General features: G+C 41.0%; 1 protein-coding gene across 4 annotated transcripts in view; it reads left to right on the plus strand.

The window, feature by feature from the left end:
• The window catches only part of LOC137496879 (uncharacterized), a 487890-nt gene that overhangs the window by 419578 nt on the left and 44539 nt on the right, over nucleotides 1-23773 (plus strand). For all 4 annotated transcript variants that reach the window (XM_068225505.1, XM_068225509.1, XM_068225508.1 and 1 more), the window contains exons 2-4: nucleotides 7236-7368; nucleotides 17840-18069; nucleotides 18572-18738. In XM_068225505.1, coding sequence (XP_068081606.1) covers nucleotides 7236-7368; nucleotides 17840-18069; nucleotides 18572-18738 — 530 coding nt within the window. The remainder of the gene's footprint in view (nucleotides 1-7235; nucleotides 7369-17839; nucleotides 18070-18571; nucleotides 18739-23773) is intronic.

A 23773-nucleotide genomic window follows, 5' to 3' on the forward strand; every position in this document is an offset into this window, starting at 1 on the left:
GTGTTTTTTTACTGTGTGTAGGATTTGTATGTCCCTTCTCTACTCAACGTAATTTTAGCATTCCAGTTTCCACATTCTCTATCTTTTGGCTTTGTTTTTAAGATACATGGCTGGGTATACCGCTCCCAAGCGAAGCCCATCAAATAACCTAGACAAGACAAGACAAGACAAGCACTAGGGAGCTCCGGGCTCAAGAAAAAGTGCGCGTATAGTACTTGAGCTGGGAATGCAGAGGCGCCATTTTGGTGTGCGGAGCCTCACTACTGCAATCAGGCGGAGAAACAATTCAACAAGATTAAGTTAAATTGTTCCTTGAATCATGATCCCTCTGACTTAAGGGCGCGCATACCCGGGGGCAAGGTGGGGCCGCGGCCCCCCTCAGCTCTCAGGGAAAGGCAAAACTCTAGTGTAGTCACGTGTTTTCCTTTCAATAAAATGACTTAAAAGTCAGTATTACGTAAAAGCGGTAGTACCGCCCCCCACCAACAGGCAGGGTATACCGTGGGTTATTCTACCGCAGAGTAGAAATCGCCATTTATCTTCGAAAATATTAAAATTACTACCTACCCCCAGGTCTGGGCCCCCCTCTAGTAACTGTCATATGGGCGCCCATGCTCTGACTATCCGAGTTTACGTTACTGTGAAGCTGAGTTCAATCAATCAGAGACGATCTGTAATAAAACTATGCGGATAGTAATTACAGTACGGTAAAGTACCATCCTCCATTCTCTCTTGAGTACGGGAAGAAGGCAATTACGCCATAGTATGAAATAAATAATATTTACACGGAAGAGATAATTTTGTTCATTTTCCTTTACAACTTACCGGTTACTCAGAATAACACTTCTGTTTATTTGGTGTCTGTGTACTGCCCTGAATTTCTAAGTGACTATTAGAACATTTACATAGCAACCTAATGTTAAAACTTCTGTATAAATTTGACATCTGAATTCTTCCCCTCGTGCGCTTAATTTCTCTTGTTCACGCCGGCCTGAGTGGGACAGACGGTTCAGGCCCTGGTCTTTTGACCCCAACTTTGCAGGTTCGATCCTGGCTCAGTTCGGTGGTATTTGAAGGTACTCAAATACGTCAGCGTCGTGTCGGTAGATTTATTGGCACGTAAAAGAACTCATGCGGGACAAAATTCCGGCACCTCGGCGTCCCCGAAAACTTAGTTAGTGGGACGTAAAGCCAATAGTATCATTATTATCGTCTCTTGTTCACACACGTAGCCTATGAAATGTATGGCTTTTAGTGCTGAAATATCCCAGGACGGGTTCAGCTCGCCAGGTGCAGGTCTTTCTATTTGACTCCCGTAGGCGACCTGTGCGTCGTGATGAGGATGAAATGATGATGAAGACAACACATACACCCCGCCCCCGTGCCATTGGAAGTAACCAGTTAAGGTTAAAATCCCCGACCCAGCCGGGGATCGAACCCGGGACCCTCTGAACCGAAGGCCAGTACGCTGACCGTTCAGCCAACGGGTCGGACCACGTAGCCTATGTTTTGAGACAATATTCTGAATAGTCTAAGAAATTATCTTAAATTGCTTATCATGGTGAATTCAGAATTTGTTTCAAAATTGTGGAACTTAATGCATGTAGTAATTTTGATGCTCGGAGCTCCTCTACACCGACCTCCCCGTTGATCTTTAACCTTAGATGCTACCCTTTTTTTGGAGGATGATTTTATCGAGTGTATCAACGCGGGAACTAGAGTACCAATGTTCAGATTTTCCAGTGATGAAATTGTATGTCTACACACGAAGTATGCACTACTCGAAACTAAAAACTTTTTCGTTCTTCTAATTAGGTTGCGAACTATCTTATATGGTGACATAGGACGTATCTTTCCAATTAAATTTCAATTTTACACCCACATGCCAAGATGAAGCTTGAGGCCGACATTCTTCTTCATTTATCCCTTTTACCTCTCGGCGGCGGGGAGCCGTCTCGTGGTCATCATCCTAAGGTGTCAAGTCTAAATGGTCTGACATCCTAGTTAGCCGGTTCGAATCCCGTTGGTCGAACAAAGTTCACCATCAGAATGCTGGCCGGCAGGTAGGAGAGATGGTGGAATACATTGTATAATAACAAGATAGTGCGCCAAAAGCCTGGATTCAATTCCAAACCTCTCCGCAGTGTTCATATGGAGTGAGGGCATATGACGCTGTTGATGGTGATTCGTCCGTCGGATGGACGCTTGGGCCTAATCCTTGAGCAGGTACCTGGGTGTTCTTCAACAGGAGTAGGCTATTTGCCATCCCCGGACTTGACACTCTCCCTTCTAAGTATCATACACCACGTCCGGCTCCATGGCTAAATGGTTAGCATGCTGGCCTTTGGTCACAGGGGTCCCGGGTTCGATTCCCGGCAGGGTCGGGAATTTTAACCATAATTGGTTAATTTCGCTGGCATAGGGGCTGGGTGTATGTGTCGTTTTCATCATTATTTCATCCTCATCACGATGCGCAGGTCGCCTACGGGAGTCAAATCAAAATACCTGCATTTGGCGAGCCGAACTTGTCCTCGGACACTCCTGGCACTAAAAGCCACACCCCATTTCATTTCATCATACACCACGTCATCGTATTTTCATACGATTAAATCCTCTGATGAGGCTGACGTCAGGAAGGGGGGATAGTTAATAATAATAATAATAATAATAATAATAATAATAGTATACAATAAATCTGAATTCAGGCCGAATAAGAGACATATTTAATCATCATGATCGTTGAATTATTCTGGCAACGGAATACGAACGTAGACAGGATCCTCTGCGTTTTAGTTTGAATGTTGATGATTGTCGCTACTGTACTTACATGTTATTTATAAAGAGTTTGTAGACGGGGATTGGGAACATTTTCCAGGTACACATAAGGAATAAAAGGTCTTATGACGACGATGGGATAGGACGGCACTAAGAATGGGAAGGAATCGACCGTGGCGTTAATTAAGGTACAGCCCCAGCATTCACCTGATGTGAAAAATGGGAAACCACGGAAAATCATCTTCAGAGCTGCTGACAGTATGATTGGAACTCGCTGTCTCGAGAATGCAAGCTAACAGCTACACGCCTCAAACTACTTAGCCAACCCATTCAGTCAATACTTTATTTACCACTTATTTGTATAAAGTATGATTTCATAAATACCACCATGAATATTTGGTGGCTGAAGATCCTTCGACATTATGTTCGATTAAGTTCCATGCGATGTTTTATTCTCTGTCACCAGTTGATCGTTAATGTAATGTTTTCTTATTAGTGACAACGAATTACTGGCTTATCTGTGTGTCGACAGCTTGTTACTCAATCTCTGACAGTTTAATATTGAAGCAGTTATTTATATGAACAGGAAGAAACAATTTGAAGAAATTCTCAAACTTATAAGCAGGGTAGACCTGCCTGGTTTACACAGACAAAGACACTGCTCAGCAATAAATTTTGTTATGTAGACCGAGTGACCATGTTGATTTTTTTTTTTTTTTTCAGGAGCTGGAGAATCGTGGCTATAAGTTCTATAAGTTTTCCTTGTTACCACATTTCAGTTTTAGAAAAATATTGAGTAAGTTCTTCATCAAGACACCGTAACTAAAGTTTAGTGTATAGAAATATTTGGGGTTCATGCCGAGTCCACCCTCCATACTAGAGAGAATGATCGTTGTTTGTTGCCGCTTCTCTGACTCAGCACTCTTATCTCTGAATGTGCAGTTAATGTGTAGGTCAAGTGCAGCGGGTCTGCATTTAACTATCGTTGATTGATTCTAAATGCACTAATGATATCCGCGGGAGTTAAAAGTGCGATTGCGTACAACCAATAAAACCAATATTTGTTTCACAATTAGCATACACAGCTGGTGCAAAATCAGCAGTTCTGTTAAGCCACAACAAATAATGGTCTTGGTCTCCTCTGTATAATTCGCTCTGTACTGTTTCAGTCCACATGTGGCTATTTCTTGTTGAATACTGTATTTTTTGCATCTGTCTCTTGACACATACTATAGACATACGAGATTAGGGCATTATTGTTCTTGTCGGGAGACACGCGAACCTACACGTCTAAATTGCTATTGTCTACAATGCGATGTCTATATTAGTGATAACTGGACCGAGCTTGATAGCTGCAGTCGTTTAATTCCGGCCAGTATCCAGTATTCGGGAGATAGTGGGTTCGAATCCCACTGTCGGCAGCCCTGAAGATGATTTTCCATGGCTTCCCATTTTCACACCAGGCAAATGCTGGGGCTGTACCTTAATTAAGGCCACGGCCATTTCCTTCCCACTCCTAGCCCTTTCCTGTCCATCGCCGCCGTAAGACCTATCTGTGTCGGTGTGACGTAAAGCAACTCGCAAAAAAAAAAAAAAAAAAAAAAAAAAAGTGGTAACTGGAAGGCTAATCAATATATTGATTGTCAGCTGAACATCTAACCTTGAAAATATATAAATTTCTTCCAACTAGATAAACCCCATTTTCGCACAAATCATGCCATAAGTAAGCTAGCAGATGCCTCCAAGTCGTTCAGATGTGTTTTGCTTTTTAAGGAATTAAAACCCTTTTAATGTTTACTGCAAAGAACAAAAGCAGTTTTAGAACAGCAAACATTCACCTGAATATGTAACAGTCGAAAGTGAAAATCTTTCAGTTTATTAAGATCAGTATTATGTTATATCAACTTCAGTTTTAAAATGGCATTTCTTTCTGAACAAGCAATTTGTGCCGCTGGGCTTAAACAAATACTTTTTAAAATGCTATCTCAGATTCTCGATTAAGTAATATTTCTGTCAATCCAAAATTACGTTAACACACTCACCATTCTAGCCTTCTCTGGGCTGCTTTCCCTTGAACTGAGATGTTCAACAAAATATCGAACAGCAGTCCTGTAAGTAATTTTTCGTGATTATATTACCAAACTACCGTTAACTGACAGATTGTCTATCGTAACATGTTACCAATGTATGTGTTTTTGAAATATCTATTATTTCTTTCAGAAGCTAGAACTTTTTTTTTTCTAAAAATGCTATTTGTTCGGGGCGTCTACCTAGAAAGATCTTCTGCCCCTACTTGCACCATATGTGAGGAACCTGCGTGTATTTTGTGAATGACGGAAGTGTAAAGTGTTGAATGTGAGGACCCCAGGCCAGGGATATTAATCATTTACATTCCATGTGAGATTTGTGCTGGACAAAGCGGAGGCGAGACAGGTTTTTCTCGGAGTATTCCGGTTTTCCCTGTCATCTTTCATCTTTCGTTTCATTTCATCTGTCAATCATTAACCATTGCCCCAGAGGAGTGTGACAGGCTTCGGCAGCCGCCACAATTCCTATCCTCGCCGCTAGATTAAGGCTTCATTCATTCCATTCCTGACCCGGTCGAATGACTGGAAACAGGCTATGGATTTTCATGATGACGTGATTCAGCCGCTATACTGTAAGTAGTTGCAAAACTCTCATCCCTTGCTCTAACACAACACACACATCTTGCTTGGAGCCCAGGCAGATGGCCAGTACATATTGCAGACTTGGAGTATCATTTAGGCGGGCGTGACGACTTCCTCAGGTGTAATGCTTGGCTTCCGTGGCCAGATCTCTGACTCCCATACTTTTCAGTTGGAGTCACAAGCCTCATTGAATCCCATTCCAGACTTTAATCCAGGATTAAAATTCTTGGACGATCTGGGTTTTCAATCCAGGGTCTTCGTGTAAAAGATGGTTATCCCTACCACTAAACCACGGAGCTGGCATGTTATATGAAGATAACCGAAAAATATTCTTTTTAAATATCTCCCAGAACTGACAATCACTTGTTCTGGCCCTTCAAACAATCACCATCATTACCAAATATATCTCCTAGTTGAAATTCGTAATTATCCCCACGTCATTGTTACGTTGTTGTTGTTGTTGTCGTTGTTGTTGATAGCATTATAGAAATCGGTAGCGGTGATTGGGAATAAGAAGTGGGGGGGGGGGGGACAAAACATATACAGGCAAGAAAAAGTACCCGGGTTTGTGGGTTATAGCGGACGCGGTGGTAGGAGGGGGGGGGTGATTGGAGGGGAAGGGAATATATATAGATCAAAACTGAAAAGAAAAAGGCTTACAAAATGGTAATTTTTCATGCTCTTTGAGCGAATTTCGTCAGAGAGGTAAAGGTTGACAATTTACGAACTTAAGTGCGGTAATAATATTTTTTGAAGCCTCCGTGGCTCAGGCGGCAGCGCGCCGACCTCTCACCGCTGGATACCGTGGTTCAAATTCCGGTCACTCCATGAGAGATTTGTGCTGGACAAAGCGGAGGCAGGGCAGGTTTTTCTCCGGGTACTCCGGTTTTCCCATTCATCTTTCATTCTAGCAACACTCTCCATTAACATTTCATTAATCATTCATTAATCATTGCCCCAGCGGAGTGCGACAGGCTTCGGCAGCCGGCACATTTCCTATCCTCGCCGCTAGATGGGGGCTTCATTCATTCCATTCCTGACCCGGTCGAATGACTGGAAACAGGCCGTGAATTTTCAATAATATTTTTTTGTGATTTTGACTCAATACTATACAATAAAACTTTGACCAAAGGAACAATATTACAAACGTATTACAATTAAATAGATGTACGACATGATTATCCATTTAAAAATAATGTAGTATTTGACAACACTCTAAGAAACTAACAGACAATAAATAGACTGACTGACAAACGCGCGTGGCAAGCGGGTGAATCATACCTCAGTGCCCATGCCCTGTATACCCGTGTTACCCTTCCTCACAACACATGCAAAATCTCCACTACTTGATGTGGAAATTGGATTAATTAAAGAAAATAAAGGAAATATCTAGGTTAAAAGACAACAGGGCTTGTACAAATTGCTTGTTTCTCCACAAAGTGGGAGGGGCAACTAACCCTCCCCCCCTCCCACCTCTAATCACCGCTACTGATATTAATCATTTACCGAGCGAGTTGGCCGTGCGATTAGGGGCGCGCAGCTGTGAGCTTGCATTCTGGAAATAGTGGGTTTGAACCTCACTGTCGGCAGGCCTGAGGATGGTTTCCCATTTTCACAACAGACTGTACCTAAATTAAGGTCACAGCCGCTTCCTTCCAACTCCTAGCCCTTTCCTATCCCACCGTCGCCATAAGAACTATCTGTGTCGGTGCGACGTAAAGCCACTAGCAAGAAAAAGCAACTGGACTGCTCTTACACTTACTAAAGAATGGTATTTGGTCTTTGTTACAGGAAGCCGTGCGACTGATATGGAAGACATCTTGATAGTATCGAGCCGCCACAGTCAGGCAGCAGCATTGTGGGTGAACTACCTCAACACGTGCTTCGAACAGATCAGCAGGACTCGGAATAAACCACCCTTCAAGTGAGTAAAGTATTCCAAATTAGCAGAACGTACCGTTGTTGACAACGTCATTGTTAACGATGTCATTGGCATACGTCTCAGCAGCTTTGAAATATATATACCTGCCTAAAAAGTTATGTACGTACGTACGTATGTATGTATGTATGTATGTATGTATGTATGTATGTATGTATGTATGTATGTATGTTGAGTATTCATCCCGAAGGCTGGTTTGATCCTCAACAGCTCCACTATCAGCTGGCATAGATGGCCTAGGCGTCACTGAAGAGTATACTAGGGAAATGAGGAGTGAGGTAGTTTCCCGCTGCTTTCCTCACCGGGCTAGAAGTTGCTAATACATACCAGCCTGCCAAGCCCACTGAAATGCATGAACCAGCCGACCCTATGAGTAACATTTTCACACCATTCATAACAAGTACTGGCTGCATAAGGAATGACATTACTAGCATTCTTGAGTTAATACATTCCAAATGTAAAGTTTGGTTGAAATATCTTCAGCAGTCTTCACAGTATAAGCCTGCAAGCAGACAGACAGTTTTTTCCGCACATCGGTCTTCAGACAGTCGAAAGCTTGTAAACAAGATTGTAACAACGCAGTTAACTCTTCTTCGATATCAAATGGACACATCCTTGTCGCTAGGGATGGGTTGCGAACGGAGTCGCGAAGAGCCGAGACTGCTGCCCCTGAAATAGGTACTGTACAGCAAATCAGATGCAAAATTACGACACTACAACACAGTCATCAAACGAGAGGCACTTCACGAATCCTAAACCTCGATAACTGGCGGCAGATTTCAAATGAGAATAATCGAAAATAAGAGGGGAAAATTTTCAGAAATATCCTACAACCAAAATGCGAAAATGGAACTAGAAAAATAACTAGTTATAGTTCAATATAATTTTAATTCAATAGAATGGATAACAAGAAGCTGACAAAGAAACCATTCAAGATAGAACAAAGTTTAGAAGACTGATAATGAAAAACAAATTTGCAGAGGAACATCTAAAAATAACCAGCGAACGAATGAAAATATATTTAGAAGAAATGTGTACTAATTTCAAACGTGATCCTTAGTTGAGCAAAATGGGTATATTATTATTAACAATAATTTCATTGGCCATTAACTACTTTGTACGGTTTTCGGAGATGCCGAAGTGTCGGAATTTAGTCCCGCAGGAGTTCTTTTATGTACCAGTATATCTACCTCTATTCTATCCTCTTCGCTCTGGAACCGACACACTCGACTCCAGTGTTGACTCAGTTGATACACTAACGCCATCTATCAGGTGTTTTCGGAACTGCTTGGATTTATAGTTTCACCAAGACCGACTCCAATCCTCAGATCAAGACCGACTCCAGTCCTCAGATCGTAATTTTTTTTTTTTAACATGGCGGCGAAGTAGCTGGACTGTTGGTTTTGGCTAACATGAATATATCAAGTACGTATACCAACGGCGGTAATTTAACATGATACATGTATCATCATAGGGAAAATAACTTTTTCAGGTATGAAAACGCTTCGCCAACAAGTAGGGCCTACTCATCACATATAATCAACGGCTGGTCCGTGGTCCAACAGCTCTGCACTCTGACCGGCCAACCGAGCAGAGGAGGGGTGGCCACGGCTTACCTTGGCTCTACGCCTCTGCATTCGGGAGACGGGACAGGGCTGGACCTCACGGCTGGCCCAAAACGTCGGTTGTCCTGAGAATGGTTTTCCGTGGTTTTCCATTCTCCTGCACTAAGGCGAATGCCGGGACAGTTCCTCGTATAGACCACGGTCATACTTCTAATCACCTTCTCAAAATCTCCTTGACCTGGGAGAGGGCGTCACCCTCTAAGACGCCCGTCGTACCCCTTTAGGGTACAGAATGAAAGCTTCCCAGATATATATATCTCCAGAGAAACCTCTAAAAGTTCGTCTCGTCCCTATATTCGGACGAGAATGAATATATATATATATATATATATATATATATATATATATATATATATATTGGAACAGAGTCAGAATTGAGAGGTAGAACCGTCCGCTCGGTTGGTCGGTCCGAGTGTAGAGCTGTCGGACCACGGTCCAGCGGTAGCCACACTGTCCGACAGACGCCTTTCCAGCTCATCGCTCGTAACATCCTGACTCTTGTACAGTCGGAGAAGGTTTCCAACTAAGATTCTGCTCGAAAACATACTTCCACATCCACATTGATCTCGAGACTTCCAGTGCAGTTGTTAATTAGTTGTTCGGCAGGGTTTCCACCAAGGTGACGTGGCAGATGATCTAAGAACAACGGTTGCCGGATATTTGCGGTCATCGGACATTTGCGGTCACTAAGGCAAACCTGCGCCCACTCACACACATTCCCCAGCAGTCACAGGAGACCCGCGGTCACTGCAGCAGGGGATGGGCCTCTTAGATTAATCTCGGGATATCCCCGCCAACCCGCCTGGGCTCCTGCTCGCTCTTTCTAGATTAACATTCTGGATAAAGTGTGATGGGAACCAGCATTTTAAAACATATAATTTATTGTTGACCAAATTATTATACGTACTTGAGTTTTGACGTTGTTAATTAAATAACCAATAGACCTACAGAAAATCAAATGATGTCAATTGTGCGAGAGAAATGTTTACCTTAGTCTGTTGATAGCGATAAAAATCTTTTCCACTGAGTGGTTGACAACTCTTCAATCAAATAACACACGCCATAGCATTGCCGCTACTGGTCTCAATGAACTTGCTTACCAATCTAAAATAAAAAAAAATCCCATGGCACTACAGCCCTTGAAGGGCCTTGGCCTACCAAGCGACCGCTGCTCAGCCCGAAGGCCTGCAGATTATGAGGTGTCGTGTGGTCAGCACGACGAATCCCCTCGGCCGTTATTCTTAGCTTTCTAGACCGGGGCTTACCAATCTTTGGGTTGTAATTATGATAAACGGATGAAGAGTACCATAAAAAAATATCAAATTTTAACAGATTTGATATGCGTTATTTGAAACATGGATCTATTTCACCAGACTATACTGTCGAATTTCTATTTCATTTTATGGTTATGTGAGTAGAAGCATTGCACATTTTGTTGGAGATTCGTGATTCCTAGACATAAGAAGACCATTGGAAAAGACAGATGGGTAGGCCTAATCGTAATGAAGAATTAAAAACTAAAGGAATGAACACGTTTGCTGAAACTGTGAGCATGAGTTGATTTCTCGGTTTACATGTTAGGATGTGTTCGTATGTACGAGGGGGGGAATTCCTTGGGAACTAATGTTCTCATTAGTAGTAATGTAAGTAATTGGGAGATGATGGCTTGATACAAGGCTGCCGTGCTATTTTCGAATAAATGATATCGAGAAGTTTAGCCTCGATCTACGGATATATCTAGTGAAATTTAGCGTTTATAGTGTACTGTCTTCTGCTGTAGCGTAGAGCAAGTTCGTTACGTTAATCGATCTGTCCCATTCTCGTCGTCAGCTTTGACGATATGAAAGTGATAGAGTATCAGCGACGCTAGTTAATGCCATTCCTCATCCAGCAGTCCGTGTGATGAATGGTGCGAAGGCGTTGCTTGTAATATCGGTTAATGTATACAGTGACTCGCATAATTATTCGGACAGACATGATTTATTATAGTTTCATTTGTATTAGTGGTTTCTGTAATAATAAAGCACTGATATAAATTAGATACAATTTTCTGTAAGGAATTTAAAAACTAAACTTCCATCATTCTTGTAATGAACACCGTCAATGAAAATACAATAATTAAAAATCACAATCAAAACCAATATTGCACAAAATTATTTGGACACTTTCCGTTTTACTTATGGTTCTAAGGGTTCAGTATCTGGTGGCTTTCCTTTCATTTTAATTACTTCCCTGAGTCAACTTGGCATGCTCTCCACTAATTTTCGGGTGTAATCGGGAGATATCTTCTGCCACTCTTCTTGAAGTCGGGTTTTCAGTTGTTCTCTAGATGTGATTGTTGTTTTCCATATTTCCTTATCAAGTTTGCCCCAAAGATTCTCAATCGCATTCAAGTCTGGTGATTGAGGGGGAGGATGAAGCACCTTGGGCAATTAAACAATAGCCACATCCTTACATTCGTTACATCTTGATAAAACTTAAAACGTTCACCAATCCCCATCTTCTCGGCGCTCTTTTTCAATTGTCCCTCAGTAGTCTAAGGTATTGATAGTAGTCCATTTTACCCTCAATAAAAACCAATTCACCAATTCCATTAGCCGACATGCACCCCTACACCAGTGCAAGTCCACCGCCATGCTTCACAGTTGCTTTCAGATGTTACTCCTGAAGCTCAGTATCAGGACGCCGCCAAACTGTTATCCTCCCATCAGACTGAAATATGTTAAATTTACTCTCATCATCCAATATAACGTCATTCCACCACTCATTGTCTTCTCTAATATGCTCTTTGGCAAACAGCATTCTCTTTCTTCGATTTACTTGATTTATGAAGGACTTCCTTCTTGTAATTACGGTCGTGACAGTTACCTCTTCTGAGCACTCTCCGTATTGTTTCGGGATGCACTTTCTTTCCGGTGTCTGCGGCAATCTCCGTAGCGAGTTTTGGAGCACTTAACTTGGGTTCCTTTTTCGTTTTTCAGATGATATAACACTCTTCCCACACAGAAAATGTTCTTGGACGTCCCATGTGCGGTAGGTGTTCAATCTTATCTTCCTCCAGGAATCTTGTGATAATATCAGAGACTGTACTCTTCTTCATTTGTAACATTTCAGCAATTTTACGACAACTTTTACCTTTAGCATGGTGAAACATTACTAGCTGCCGATGTTCGATTGTGCTCTCTCTCCCTGTGCGATCCATTTTCACTTACGTTGTACACAGCACTCAAACTCACGGAAATGTTTACGTTCACACTGTCCATGGCTCTTCTACACACGACCTCTGCATGACAACTGACTTGTGTCCGAATAATTTTGTTGGAGCACGTTAACTGCGTTCTGAGGTTCCGAGGTCCGAATAATTATGTGAGTCACTGTACTGTTCTGTGGACTTCTCATACTGTTACGTAAAAGCACAGCCTTATCCAATTAGGAAAGCAACGGGAAATTATCTCACTCCTCACTTCACTCTACATATCCCTGTTCAGTGGTTCCTAGGTTTTTAATCACAGTTGATCGTCAAACTGTGAACTTAACACACAGTATACATCGAGGTAATAATTTGCTCGTAGAGACATGCTGATTGCCACGAAAGTTTGTATTGAAAATATATGTAGGCCATGTATATACAGTATGTGTGTGTGTACAAGAAGGCCAATTTCCCACCATGCCGGACTAAATTCACTGAGCAAGAAAAAACGTGAGAAGTTGTGCTCTTCGGTCATGTGCTTTTTAAATTTCGGGGATTTACATTACTTTAGCATTGGACAAGTGTTTCCTCTTTATATACAGTTAGGGAAGTCACCAATGACAGGAAGGAACCAGGAAAATGCATGATATCACTGACGTCTTGAAAGCATGGAAGTGTCATTTAACTCTTCAGTTATGCAGGACGCATTCTTGTTCGGATGTATGGGTAGCGCAATAGTCACTGACGTCCCAATCCGAGAATTCCTAGTTCGAATCTCGACGACGACTTCGGACGAGAAAGCTCGAGGAGGATGAAATAAATTCATTAGACACATTTTTCTGCATTACGTATCCATCAAATAGAGGTTTTCTTTTTGCCTAGTGTTTTGAGCGTATATGTCGAAAGGCAATGCAAATAGAGTTCATAGGTTGTATTACTCATTTAAACATTCTCGGTGATGGCCATATAAACAATATTTTGCAGATTTTTTATGCTGTTTTTTTTTACGTCGCACTGACGACAAGTCTTGTGGCGACGATGGGGGATAAGACAGGGCTAGGACTGGGAAGGAAGTGGCCTTGGCCTTGATAAAGGTACTGCTCCAGGATTCGCTTGGTGTGGAAATAGGAAACCTACGTAAAACCATTTTCAGGCCTGCCGGCAGTGGGGTTGGAAACCGCCATCTCCGACTGCAAGCTCAGAGCAGCGTGACCCACACCGCGTACTCAACTTGCTCGGTTTTGTTTGAATCGATAGCGTATTCGTAGTGCCACAAAAAATATCGAAAGGGAGTAATATTTGGAATAACTTCTGATTAGCTTCCTGACATAACTAATCTGAACATTTTAAGTGTCCTAAAAGCAAGTCCAGATAAACATGAAGGCAGATAGGATCGACTGAGGTTGAATGAGTTAACAGTGGACTCACAAGGGAAGTCTTCGAGGTGTTACGCCCCGAATCCGTTCAACTTTCGCACGCGGGTAGCAGAACAAGTGTACAGTCCAAAAGTGAAAACCGTATGTGGCCGAATTAATATTTAACGGAGTTTATTTAACGTTGGGAGTACTGAAAATACGTACAGAGACACGCCATGTAATAACGAGCGGCAGGGGTAAGTTGAGAGGGATAAATCACACTCGTAGAGTGGAGTGTTGGCTGGATTCGAAGAGCTTTCGCCGTTGAGCAACGGATTATCATGAGTGAATATATACTAATGCAAAACTAGAAGTTGTATATTCAGAAAAGAGTGCGTGTGTGTTCGTTACAGGGATGAGGGTGTTAAATCCATGGAATGCTGTTCTCTGTTTCCTAGAACGTGACAGAAAGGAAACACCTATCGCAACTGTTGAAACCGAATTGGCTTTTGAAAGATACGGTATATAAGTTAGCCTATATACAGTATTCAGGACGATTGTAGAAATTATCCGTCGGAATTCAATGATGAGGGCATGGTGTAATTGTATGTTTTATCTATCTTTTGCTGGTCTAATCGTGAGCCATACCGGTGGCAAACACTTGGACGTTGAAAATGAAGACACATTAGCCTTCCTTTGCCCTCACTATATTTACAAGATGGCAAACCTTCACTGATATATGACAGTTAAGAGTGCTAAATATACACTCATATATAATACCGGTAGTTTAAAAAAGTACTAAATATACAAATAGGCTAAAAATAATCACTTGCGTATAATGGTTAAAAGTACTGAATATGCAGACAAATAATAATCGCTTAAATATCACAGTTTAAAATACTAATAGTTGCTACAATATGAATAATCATGAAACAGACGAGTGTACAGAAGCTGAAGACGAACCAGCTCTCAGCTATATGACTGTAACTTGTCCCTTTCAACATCACCTCAACCACGAGCAAATACACTTTGCAACACCATGAAGGCATTGGGCGTTTGTGTTGATTTTCAAGATATGGAACGATGCCATGTAGGTATGTGAACAGTCAAAATTTCTGACTCATTGGATTGTTGCTACAGGTCTCCCCACGTGATTGGTCGCGGAGGAATCAACTCCAGTATACGGACTCTGGTGTAGCGTACTTGACTTGCAGTCTGTGCAGTGAAGTGTTCCCCGTCAAACATGCCTCGACGACAGAGAAGAGCACGCTATCAACAACTGTCGCCGTTTGAGAGGGCTCGGATAATTGGGCTGTGTGAGGCTGGATTATCGCTAAGGACTGTCGCTGCACGTGTTGGCCGACAGGCATCTACGGTACAACGTGTATGGTAGCAGTGGTCAAATGAAGGTACCCACACTCGTAGACCTGGCACAGGCCCAACGCGACAGACAACTGTGAGAGAGGATCGCCGCATCAGTCGGATGGCCCGAATGGAACACCATGAAACAGCAGCGCAAATTAGAGCAGCTGTGGCACCCCACGTTACACAACAAACAGTTGGTGATCGCCTGCGTGCAGCTGGCTTACGAGCCCGTGTCCTTGCAGAAGGTGTTCCATTGACCCCACAACAGCGACATGTAAGGCTGGCCTGGTGTCGAGAAAGATCGACGTGGGTCGACGAATGGCATAGGGTCGTCTTTAGTGATGAATCGCGCTTCTGTCTTGCCCGCAGTGATCGCCGGAATCGTGTGCGCCGACGTACCGGGGAGAGGGGCGGCCCAGATCTTATTGTCGAGAGGCACACAGGGCCAACACCAAGCATTATGGTCTGGGGAGCTATTGGCTTTAATGTGAAATCACAATTAGTGCTTGTTGAGGGCACTATGACTGCTCGACAGTACGTTGATAGGGTACTCAATCCAGTGGTTGTCCCTATGATGGCGAACATTGCTAATGGAATGTTTCAGCAGGACAATGTCCGGGTTCACACTGCACGCATCTCCAGAGAAGCTCTCCACGACATCACAACCTTAGAATGGCCCGCCAGATCCCCGGACCTCAGTCCTATTAAGCATGTGTGGGACATGATGGGTCGACAACTGGCCAACCGTCCTCAGCTACTCACAACTCTGGAACAACTGACCCGTACAGTGCAGCAAGCATGGGCCACAATTTCTCAGGAAGCGATCCAGGGCCTTATTGACTCCATGCCTCGACGAATTCATCAATGTATTGCAGCTCGTGGTGGGCACATCCTCTATTGATTGTTGTCAGAGGGACCTGAAAGTGTAATCATCGAAGCACAACCGAACACTCGTCCTGCATGTTCAATTGCAGCAATGTAGCACCACTCCTTCTGGATGTTGCAATTTCCATTTTCTTCAGTGTACTATACACAGTGCGTCTCCGCGTCTATTCTCACAACTTTCAATGTTAAATAATAGTATATACATTATACAACAAACACGAGTATGTTTATAAAACATTATAGGCGAGTTGCATACGACTGTTTATGCTCGACGATAATTATTACTCTATTTTTTAAATATTCATACATTTCTGTCGAGATGTCGCTTGACAGCCGAGTTTATTGAACAGAGCGCAGAGCGCATGCGCTGGGTTATTGATTTTCCGTGAGTGGATCAGAGACCTTGACAATGTCATATGTTTTCAAAGCTTTGATAGAAGGATATCATAACCTAGCTTTATTTCAAATACAGATTGTTTATTGTACAGTTGGTGAAGTGAATTTGCGGGAATGTGCCGTGTGGTTGTGGAATATTGGAAGTAGAAGGTGCATTGATGTTAATATGTGTGTCCGACATGTTTGATTTTGGAAGTAAGTGCGAAGCTAGTGCATTGCTATCCTTACCTAATTGCTCAAACAGTTGTATCATAATGAAAATCTGAACTCTTATTGGTGGAGAACCTGTATCATAACGGAATTTGAACTATAATGAGCCTCATTAAGATTCATTTTTCTGGCATAGGTCTATAATATTTATATTTTGGCATCATTGAACATAAACAGCATTAAATATATGGCTAATCTGCACACATACAATTTTCACTTTTGGAGTGTACGCTAGCTCAGCAACCCGCATGCAAAATTTGAACGGCATCCGATTGTAACACCTCGAAGTACTAACGGTACTATGACATCGCCTGTATGCAGCTCTGTGGGAGTTCTTGCACGGACTAACTATACTCACCTTGCTCATTACTATTCTTACCATTCAAAATATGTTGGTTCTTTTATATATCCTCCCAATATAACTCGCTGACTCCTGTTAAATTTGTATGTAGTCATGATTCAAATAGTTTTGTTTATTTTTGTTATCGTATACTTGTAGTTTAGTTAGTTACGGTACAAATAACTTAGTTATTAATTATTTATTAACTAACATTTTGCACTGTACCTAATCTTTTAAACATGTTTAGCAGCTAAAACACAATCGTCATGTCTTGTTTATGATGTTTTGATAGTACACCAATATTTCATGTAATACCTAAAGGCTGTATTATCTTAATTATATACCGGTAATAATAAGATTGTAATTACTATCTTTACACCGGTGTGTTTTCAGACCAGCTTTGCTTTACGGAAGTGAAAGCTGAATGGACTCAGGATATTTTATTCGTAAGTCATAAGTAACAGACATGAAAGTACCGGTACCGAGAATGATCGCTGGTACTAACAGGTGGGAACAATGGCAGAAGTGTACTTGGAATGAGGAGATAAAGGCTAAGTTAGGAGTGAGCTCAATTGATGAAGCTGTACACAAAAAGAGGCTTTGGTGGTGGAGTCATATGAGGCGAATGGAGGAGGATAGGTTACCTAGGATAATAATGGACTCGGTCATTGCAAACTATAAATATAAAAACGCATATGGTACTGAAAGCTACTTTTTACAGATAAGTACTCCATTGTATTTTTTTTTTGGTAGAGAATTTTATGCTCAATAATTCTTCCACACACTTACCTGGGGTCTATCAATGATTTGGACAGGGGAAGCCAAGAAAGCTCCGTTTTCTCTTTGACTTCTTTCACCAAAAATGCCTGTGCTCAACTGCCTTGTGTTGTAAATAATATTTTACACACCTAAAGTTTCCTCTGTACAACAGCAAAAACCACATCAGAGTCTGTTTGGTGGTTCTCGAGATCAGCCCACACAAACACAAACATCTAGTGGAGACTAATATTTTAGATTTTATTTTTTATTTATTTAGTTTTCATATTTTGCATTAACATCTTTCAGTTACAATTTTCTTATGTGATTGCAGGATCCTTTGCGTTGGTGTGGAGGATGTGGTGAGTTCGAGTTCAATTTCCGTTGCCATGGAGGAGAAACTGGTTCGTGTTAAGCTCCAGATAGTTATCCTGTGTCCTCAATTCTTGGACCATGTTTATCAGCATCCTGGCACCATTCTGGGTCGTATTTTACAGCCAGATCGAGTCCTGGCTATGCTCCTAGGGGTGGAAGAAAGCAGTATCTCAGAGCAACACAGAGCAGGTAATTACTCTTAATGTTAACAATGCAAACAAGTAACAAAATAAATATAAAGATAGAATAAAAATAGTTCAAACATCCTCCCAGTTTTTAACTAAACTAACATAACTAGCAACAAGGAGGAGAGAGTACTGTACTGGCTATTAAATAGTATTAAAAATGAAACACTTCAGTAATAACTGTTCTCTTCTTTCTGTTAATAGCTGAATTTAGCTAATATCATTGAATTGGGTAAAAAAGAAGTTCTGTGATATATTTGTATGATTCTCCTCTGTTTTATGTTTTCATGGATGCCATTACATTTCCCTTTTTAATAATACCTTATCTTGTGTAATAATTACAAAGCAGACCTTTAATATAAGAAACTAACAACAAAGTAAAATCTTAGTTAAATCCTATGTTTACTATTCTGTTAATTCTTATGTTGGGGCCGATGACCTTCGATGTTAGACCCCTTAAAACAACAAGCACCAGCATCAATTCTTATGTTTTATCTTATTCTTAGCATTAGCATCATATCAACAGTGGCAGCGATTACCAGTGAAAGATCAGGATGAATCTTCTGTTGGTGATTTCCTTGAGGTAGCCATGGGTATCCTTGCCAAAGTTTCACGAAATGCTGCACGTTCGGAACGAGCTATGTTTTCTGTTATACCAAAGAAAGTGAATAAGGTTTGTATATATTTTACTAATATCATAGTTCTAACTTAGAAATACCATATTCTAAAGTACCAATTTGGAAAATAATTCATAACCTTTAAGTCCTTTTTTTTTTTTTTTTTTTTGCTTTGTTCCTCTAAGTTGAATATTAAGATTTATTTTGTCTTGTGAAATTAAAATGATTTCTGTGAATCTTTAATGTATGTATGACTATTGAGAGATTTTGATATTCCACACTAGTTCATTCATAAGTTCATGGGTGACCACGACTTTGCATTTTCTACTTTTTATTCTGCTTTCGACCTCTTCTAGCTCCTTGAACTTTTTAGTATTTGACCTTTCTCTTTAAAGGCACTTAACAATCAGTAGTGTCACTCTGTTTGGAAAGACAGAATGGTTTAGAAATGAAACTGGACTAAGACAGGGGAGTGTGTTGTCACCTTTTTTTGTTTCTAATGGTTATGGACGAAATTACAAAGAAGACAAAGGAAGCATATGGAAACGAGGAAATGTTATTACTATTTGCGGATGATCTTGTGGTCTGTGAAACAAACAGCAAAGAAGTTCAAGAACAACTTGATATACTGAACAAGGAAATTGAAAAGTATGGTATGAGAAAAGCAAGACCATGGTGGTATCGAGAGGAGAAAATCGGTGGTCAAAGCATTGAAATTGTTGCCAGTTTCAAATACCTAGGGAGTGAATTAATGCAGAATACATGGCTGGACATGGAGATTAGCAAGAGGGTGCAACAGAGTAATGCCTTCTACTAGAGTCTAAGAAATCTTATCTGGAATAAGGAAGGTAAAGAGATAACGTACAAAATGTATTATGCACCCATATTCACCTACAGTATGCAGCTGAGACCTGACAAGTAGGGAGGAGAGTAGAATTCTAGCCAGTGAAATGAAATACCTAAAAGGTATGATAGGAAAGATGAGGAAAGACAGACTGAGAAACAAAGATGTGAGAAAGGAGATCAGAATGGAGAACTTAAATAAGAGGGTTGATAGGAGTAAACTAAGATTGTATGGAAATGTAAATAAGATCGGGGAAGAATACAAAACAAAATTATGGGGATGAAGTTCGAGGGAAAGAGAGCAAGAGAGAGGCCTAGAACAAGGTGGATCGATTCAATAAAGAGGAGTGCAAGAAGAGGAAACCTGGACTGGGACAAAATGATAGAAGAGGAATAGTGGAAGGAGAGTGGAAGGTGGAAAAGTGCCATAAATACCCTGACATGACAGAAGGCGAAAGGAGGATGATGATGAGTGTCACCTTGTTCTGTCTTTGCTTCTTCTATGACTGATGAAGACATCATGTCAGTTGCATTGTTATAATTACTCTGCACATAGAGAAGTGAGTACTAGATTTCTTATCTGTATTCTGCCTTTGATTTGTCAACATTTTACTATTTTTTTCTCTCTTTCATTCTTATACAGTGTGTAATTGAAATAATGTATCCCTATCTAGTAGGTGGTAGAAGAGACTATTCTAAGCAACCTATGTGAAGAAATTATCATGTCAGCTATCTTTAACTTAAGAATTAAATATTAAAAAGTGAATGTTACCAGGTTTTCAGTAACTCTTTTAGACAGCAGTGGCAAACTAAGTCTGCTGTAGCTAGAGGGTGTTGGGGTGAGGCAATGTAGGTCAGGGGAAGTTGTTGCATAATCGAAGGACAAGTTTGCCTGTTAGTAGGGGTGAGGAGGAAAGAGTCTCCTCTGGTAAAATCCCTACATAAACAAATTATTGTTGTTATTGTTATTGCAACATCACATAAAGGATTGGGATATTTGGACTGGTAGTAGACCTACTGTGTAGCCTACCGAATATATGTGGACGTGATTGGTCGATTGATTGATTTGTAGTTGTTGTTTTAAAGGACAAAATAATTTTTATAATCAGCCCCAGTGAATGGCCTCTTCCCTCAAATGTAGGCTGTAGTTGTACAGTGTCTTGAAATCTCTGAAGAACAGCAACAAAAGCCCAATTACTTGGGTGTCTTCAGTTGGGAAAGCGATCCTGATACATTCATCCCACTGAGCGAGTGACTACGTAGTTTTGGTCACGTAGCTGTCAGCTTGCATTCAGGAGATAGTAGGTTCAAACACCACTGTTGGCAGCCCTGAAGATGGTTTCCCCTGGTTTCCCATTTTCACACCAGGCAAATGCTGGGACTGTATCTTAATCAAGGCCACGGTCGCTTCCTTCCCACTCCTGGCCCTTTGCTGTCCCATCATTGCCATAAGATCCATCTGTGTTAGTGTGATATAAAGCAAACTGTAAAAAAAAAAAAAAAAAAAAAAAGTCTCACCCTTGCTCTATGACCTCTTACCTTTCTTTAGTCACAATTTCGATGACTAAGATAATGTCCTGTATCACAGCTGTTTATCATTGAAGTTTAGAAAAGATATTCAGCTGTGTTCCTGGTCGTACCAGTATCATTAAGACTGGTCTGTTTTAATCATGTGCTTGTGGCTTGAATGCTTTCAGTGCACTCACCTCAAGACATATTGACCTATATTGCACAGCCGTAGAGGAGAGGGTGATCTGGGGAAATCACAGCTGTATTGATGTATACAGTGCCTATTGACTTCTCTAAAAGATTGACCAAACTTTTGTGGTTTATTTTCTTCTACAATAATTAAGATAGAAGCAAATTTTTGAGGATGTTTCCTAAGAATACCATCACTAGCTCAAATAACGTACCTTATTTCAATTACACCTTGCATAAAGGTTGTTTGCTTGAAACATAGATTGGTGTTTAGAAATGAGCACTGTATGTACTGGCCAACATACACTATATCACAATGACAGAGCACTGATGATAATTTCAGAGATTCTATAGATAATCACTTCTACCATTTAGGTACCTTTTCCAAAGCTGAACAAGTTTTTCTAAACACCCTCTGTAATGAAGGATGCTAACTTCTGCTTTAACCACTCTTTTACAGCATCAGAACCATTTGATCAGTGGTGAAATGCTTAACTCTTTGTGGCTTTCTTCAGCAGACCAAAGATGTGACTATCACAAGCAGGGTTGCCAGATACCTAAAATCAAAATACGGGACAGATGTGCGATTGAGGAAATAAATGGGCTCGTATTCTACAAGTTATAATCTTCGTTTCAAAATGATACGTTGACATAGTGCAGTTTATTAATGCATGGCTTAACATTTATACACAGACTGAAACTTACAGTACCGAGCAAGTTGGCCATGCGGTTTGGGTCATGTACCTATGAGCTTGTATTTGGGAGACAATGGGTTCGAAGCCCACTGTTGGAAGTCCTGAAGATTGTTTGCTGTGATTTCCCATTGTACACCAGACAGATGTAGCCTGTCTTAAGGACACGGTCAATATCCTAGCCCTTTTCCATCCCATCATCACCATAAGACCTGACTCTGTCGCTGCGACGTAAAACAAATAGGGAAAAACTTCATCATCATCAGTTTTCCACTCCAGTTGCCCGGGTGTGGTTTACGAGCTCTCTCCACTTCTGTCTGTCCATGTACCACTCTTCTCTCAGGACGACATCCCAGCCGACTCCTCTTCTTCCTATGTCCTCTTTCACTTGGTCCAGCCATCTCTTCCTAGGTCTTCCTACCGGTCGTTTTCCGGCCACGACTGTGTGTAGCCATTGTTTTGCTGTCCTTCCATCGTCCATTCGTTTGACATGGCTAAACCATTTCAAATGGGCCCTTGTCACTTTTTCATTCAGGGATGGGTACACACCAGCTTCCTCCCTTATTCTTTCATTCCTTACCCTGTCCCTTTTTGTCTTCTGTACCATAGTTCGTAGGAACTTCATTCTGCGGCTTGTAGTTTGCTATCCACTTGTTGGGTTGTTGTGCAGGTTTCTAGGCCACTTGTTATTATGGAGGTGAAGTATGATTGGAATAGAATCTGCTTTGATCTTAAGGGAATTTGTTCGTTCCAGAGGAGGTTCCGAACTTGATGGTAAAACTGAGCTGATTTTTTAATGCGGTTGTTAATCCTCATGCTGTATTCTGTTATCACTTGAAATGATGCACCCAAGATATTTATATTGGTCTACTGTTTCAAGCTGTGTACCTTCCAGCATTATTTTTCCTTTCTTCTTCTGCCTGTTGACAGACATAGTAACAGTTTTCGATTTATTTATTGTTAGGCATAGATATCAAGGATAATTAAATAATTACTTGTAATTATTTATTGTTAATCCGTGTGCTTTCAAATGTTCATTCCAGGTGTTCAGCCTCTCTTGGACTTCCTTCTCTGTATTTCCCCAAATTACTACATCATCTGCAAATGCAAATGCATTGATATCCATATTGTTCTTCTGCTTAATTTCTTTCATGACTTCATCCATGACAGTGATAAAAAGTAAGGTTGAAAGGGTACTGCCTTGTTGCACTCCTTTAGTGGTTTGGAACCAATCAGAATTACCATTTCCTATCTGTACACAACTGCAGCAGTCTTCGTAAAGCACTTTAACTTTCTGGATAAGCCTTTTGGGAAAAACTTAGTTTATTTAATTATTCACACCAGTGCTTTCAATTTCAGTATATTTTCATTTCTCTGAAATGCTGTTAACAGTTTTTTGTCATTCTTAGCAATTTCATAAAATCTATGCATGACATCGAAGAAAAATTTATAGAAATGAAGAACTCAGACCTAATCAAGTCAGCAGGACATAATATTTCTCACAGCTGATAATTTCACACAAACATGCGATGGACTTGGCCTACCTCAGGTAGCTGCCCGCTATTATGTGTCTTATTCCCCAGGATGCACAATCCGAGAACTGCAAACAAAAAAATAAAAAACAATTTTTAAAATCTACGAACTCACCCCAGATAAAGAAACCAAGGAGTGAAGAAATCTGTTCGCTTTGAAAGGAAAAAGAAAAGCTCTTGGTACTTATCAGAGGTGGAAACACTGGTGTATTTCTCTCAAGGTTCAAAATATGGGACAATTGCCATCCCGGATAGGAAGGGAAGAGATCTTGGCAGGTAATCCATACCCCAGCAAAAACTGTATGCTGTTAACCCTGCAGTACTAT

This window comes from Anabrus simplex, chromosome 1 (assembly GCF_040414725.1).
Source record: "Anabrus simplex isolate iqAnaSimp1 chromosome 1, ASM4041472v1, whole genome shotgun sequence".
NCBI classification, from domain to species: domain Eukaryota; kingdom Metazoa; phylum Arthropoda; class Insecta; order Orthoptera; family Tettigoniidae; genus Anabrus; species Anabrus simplex.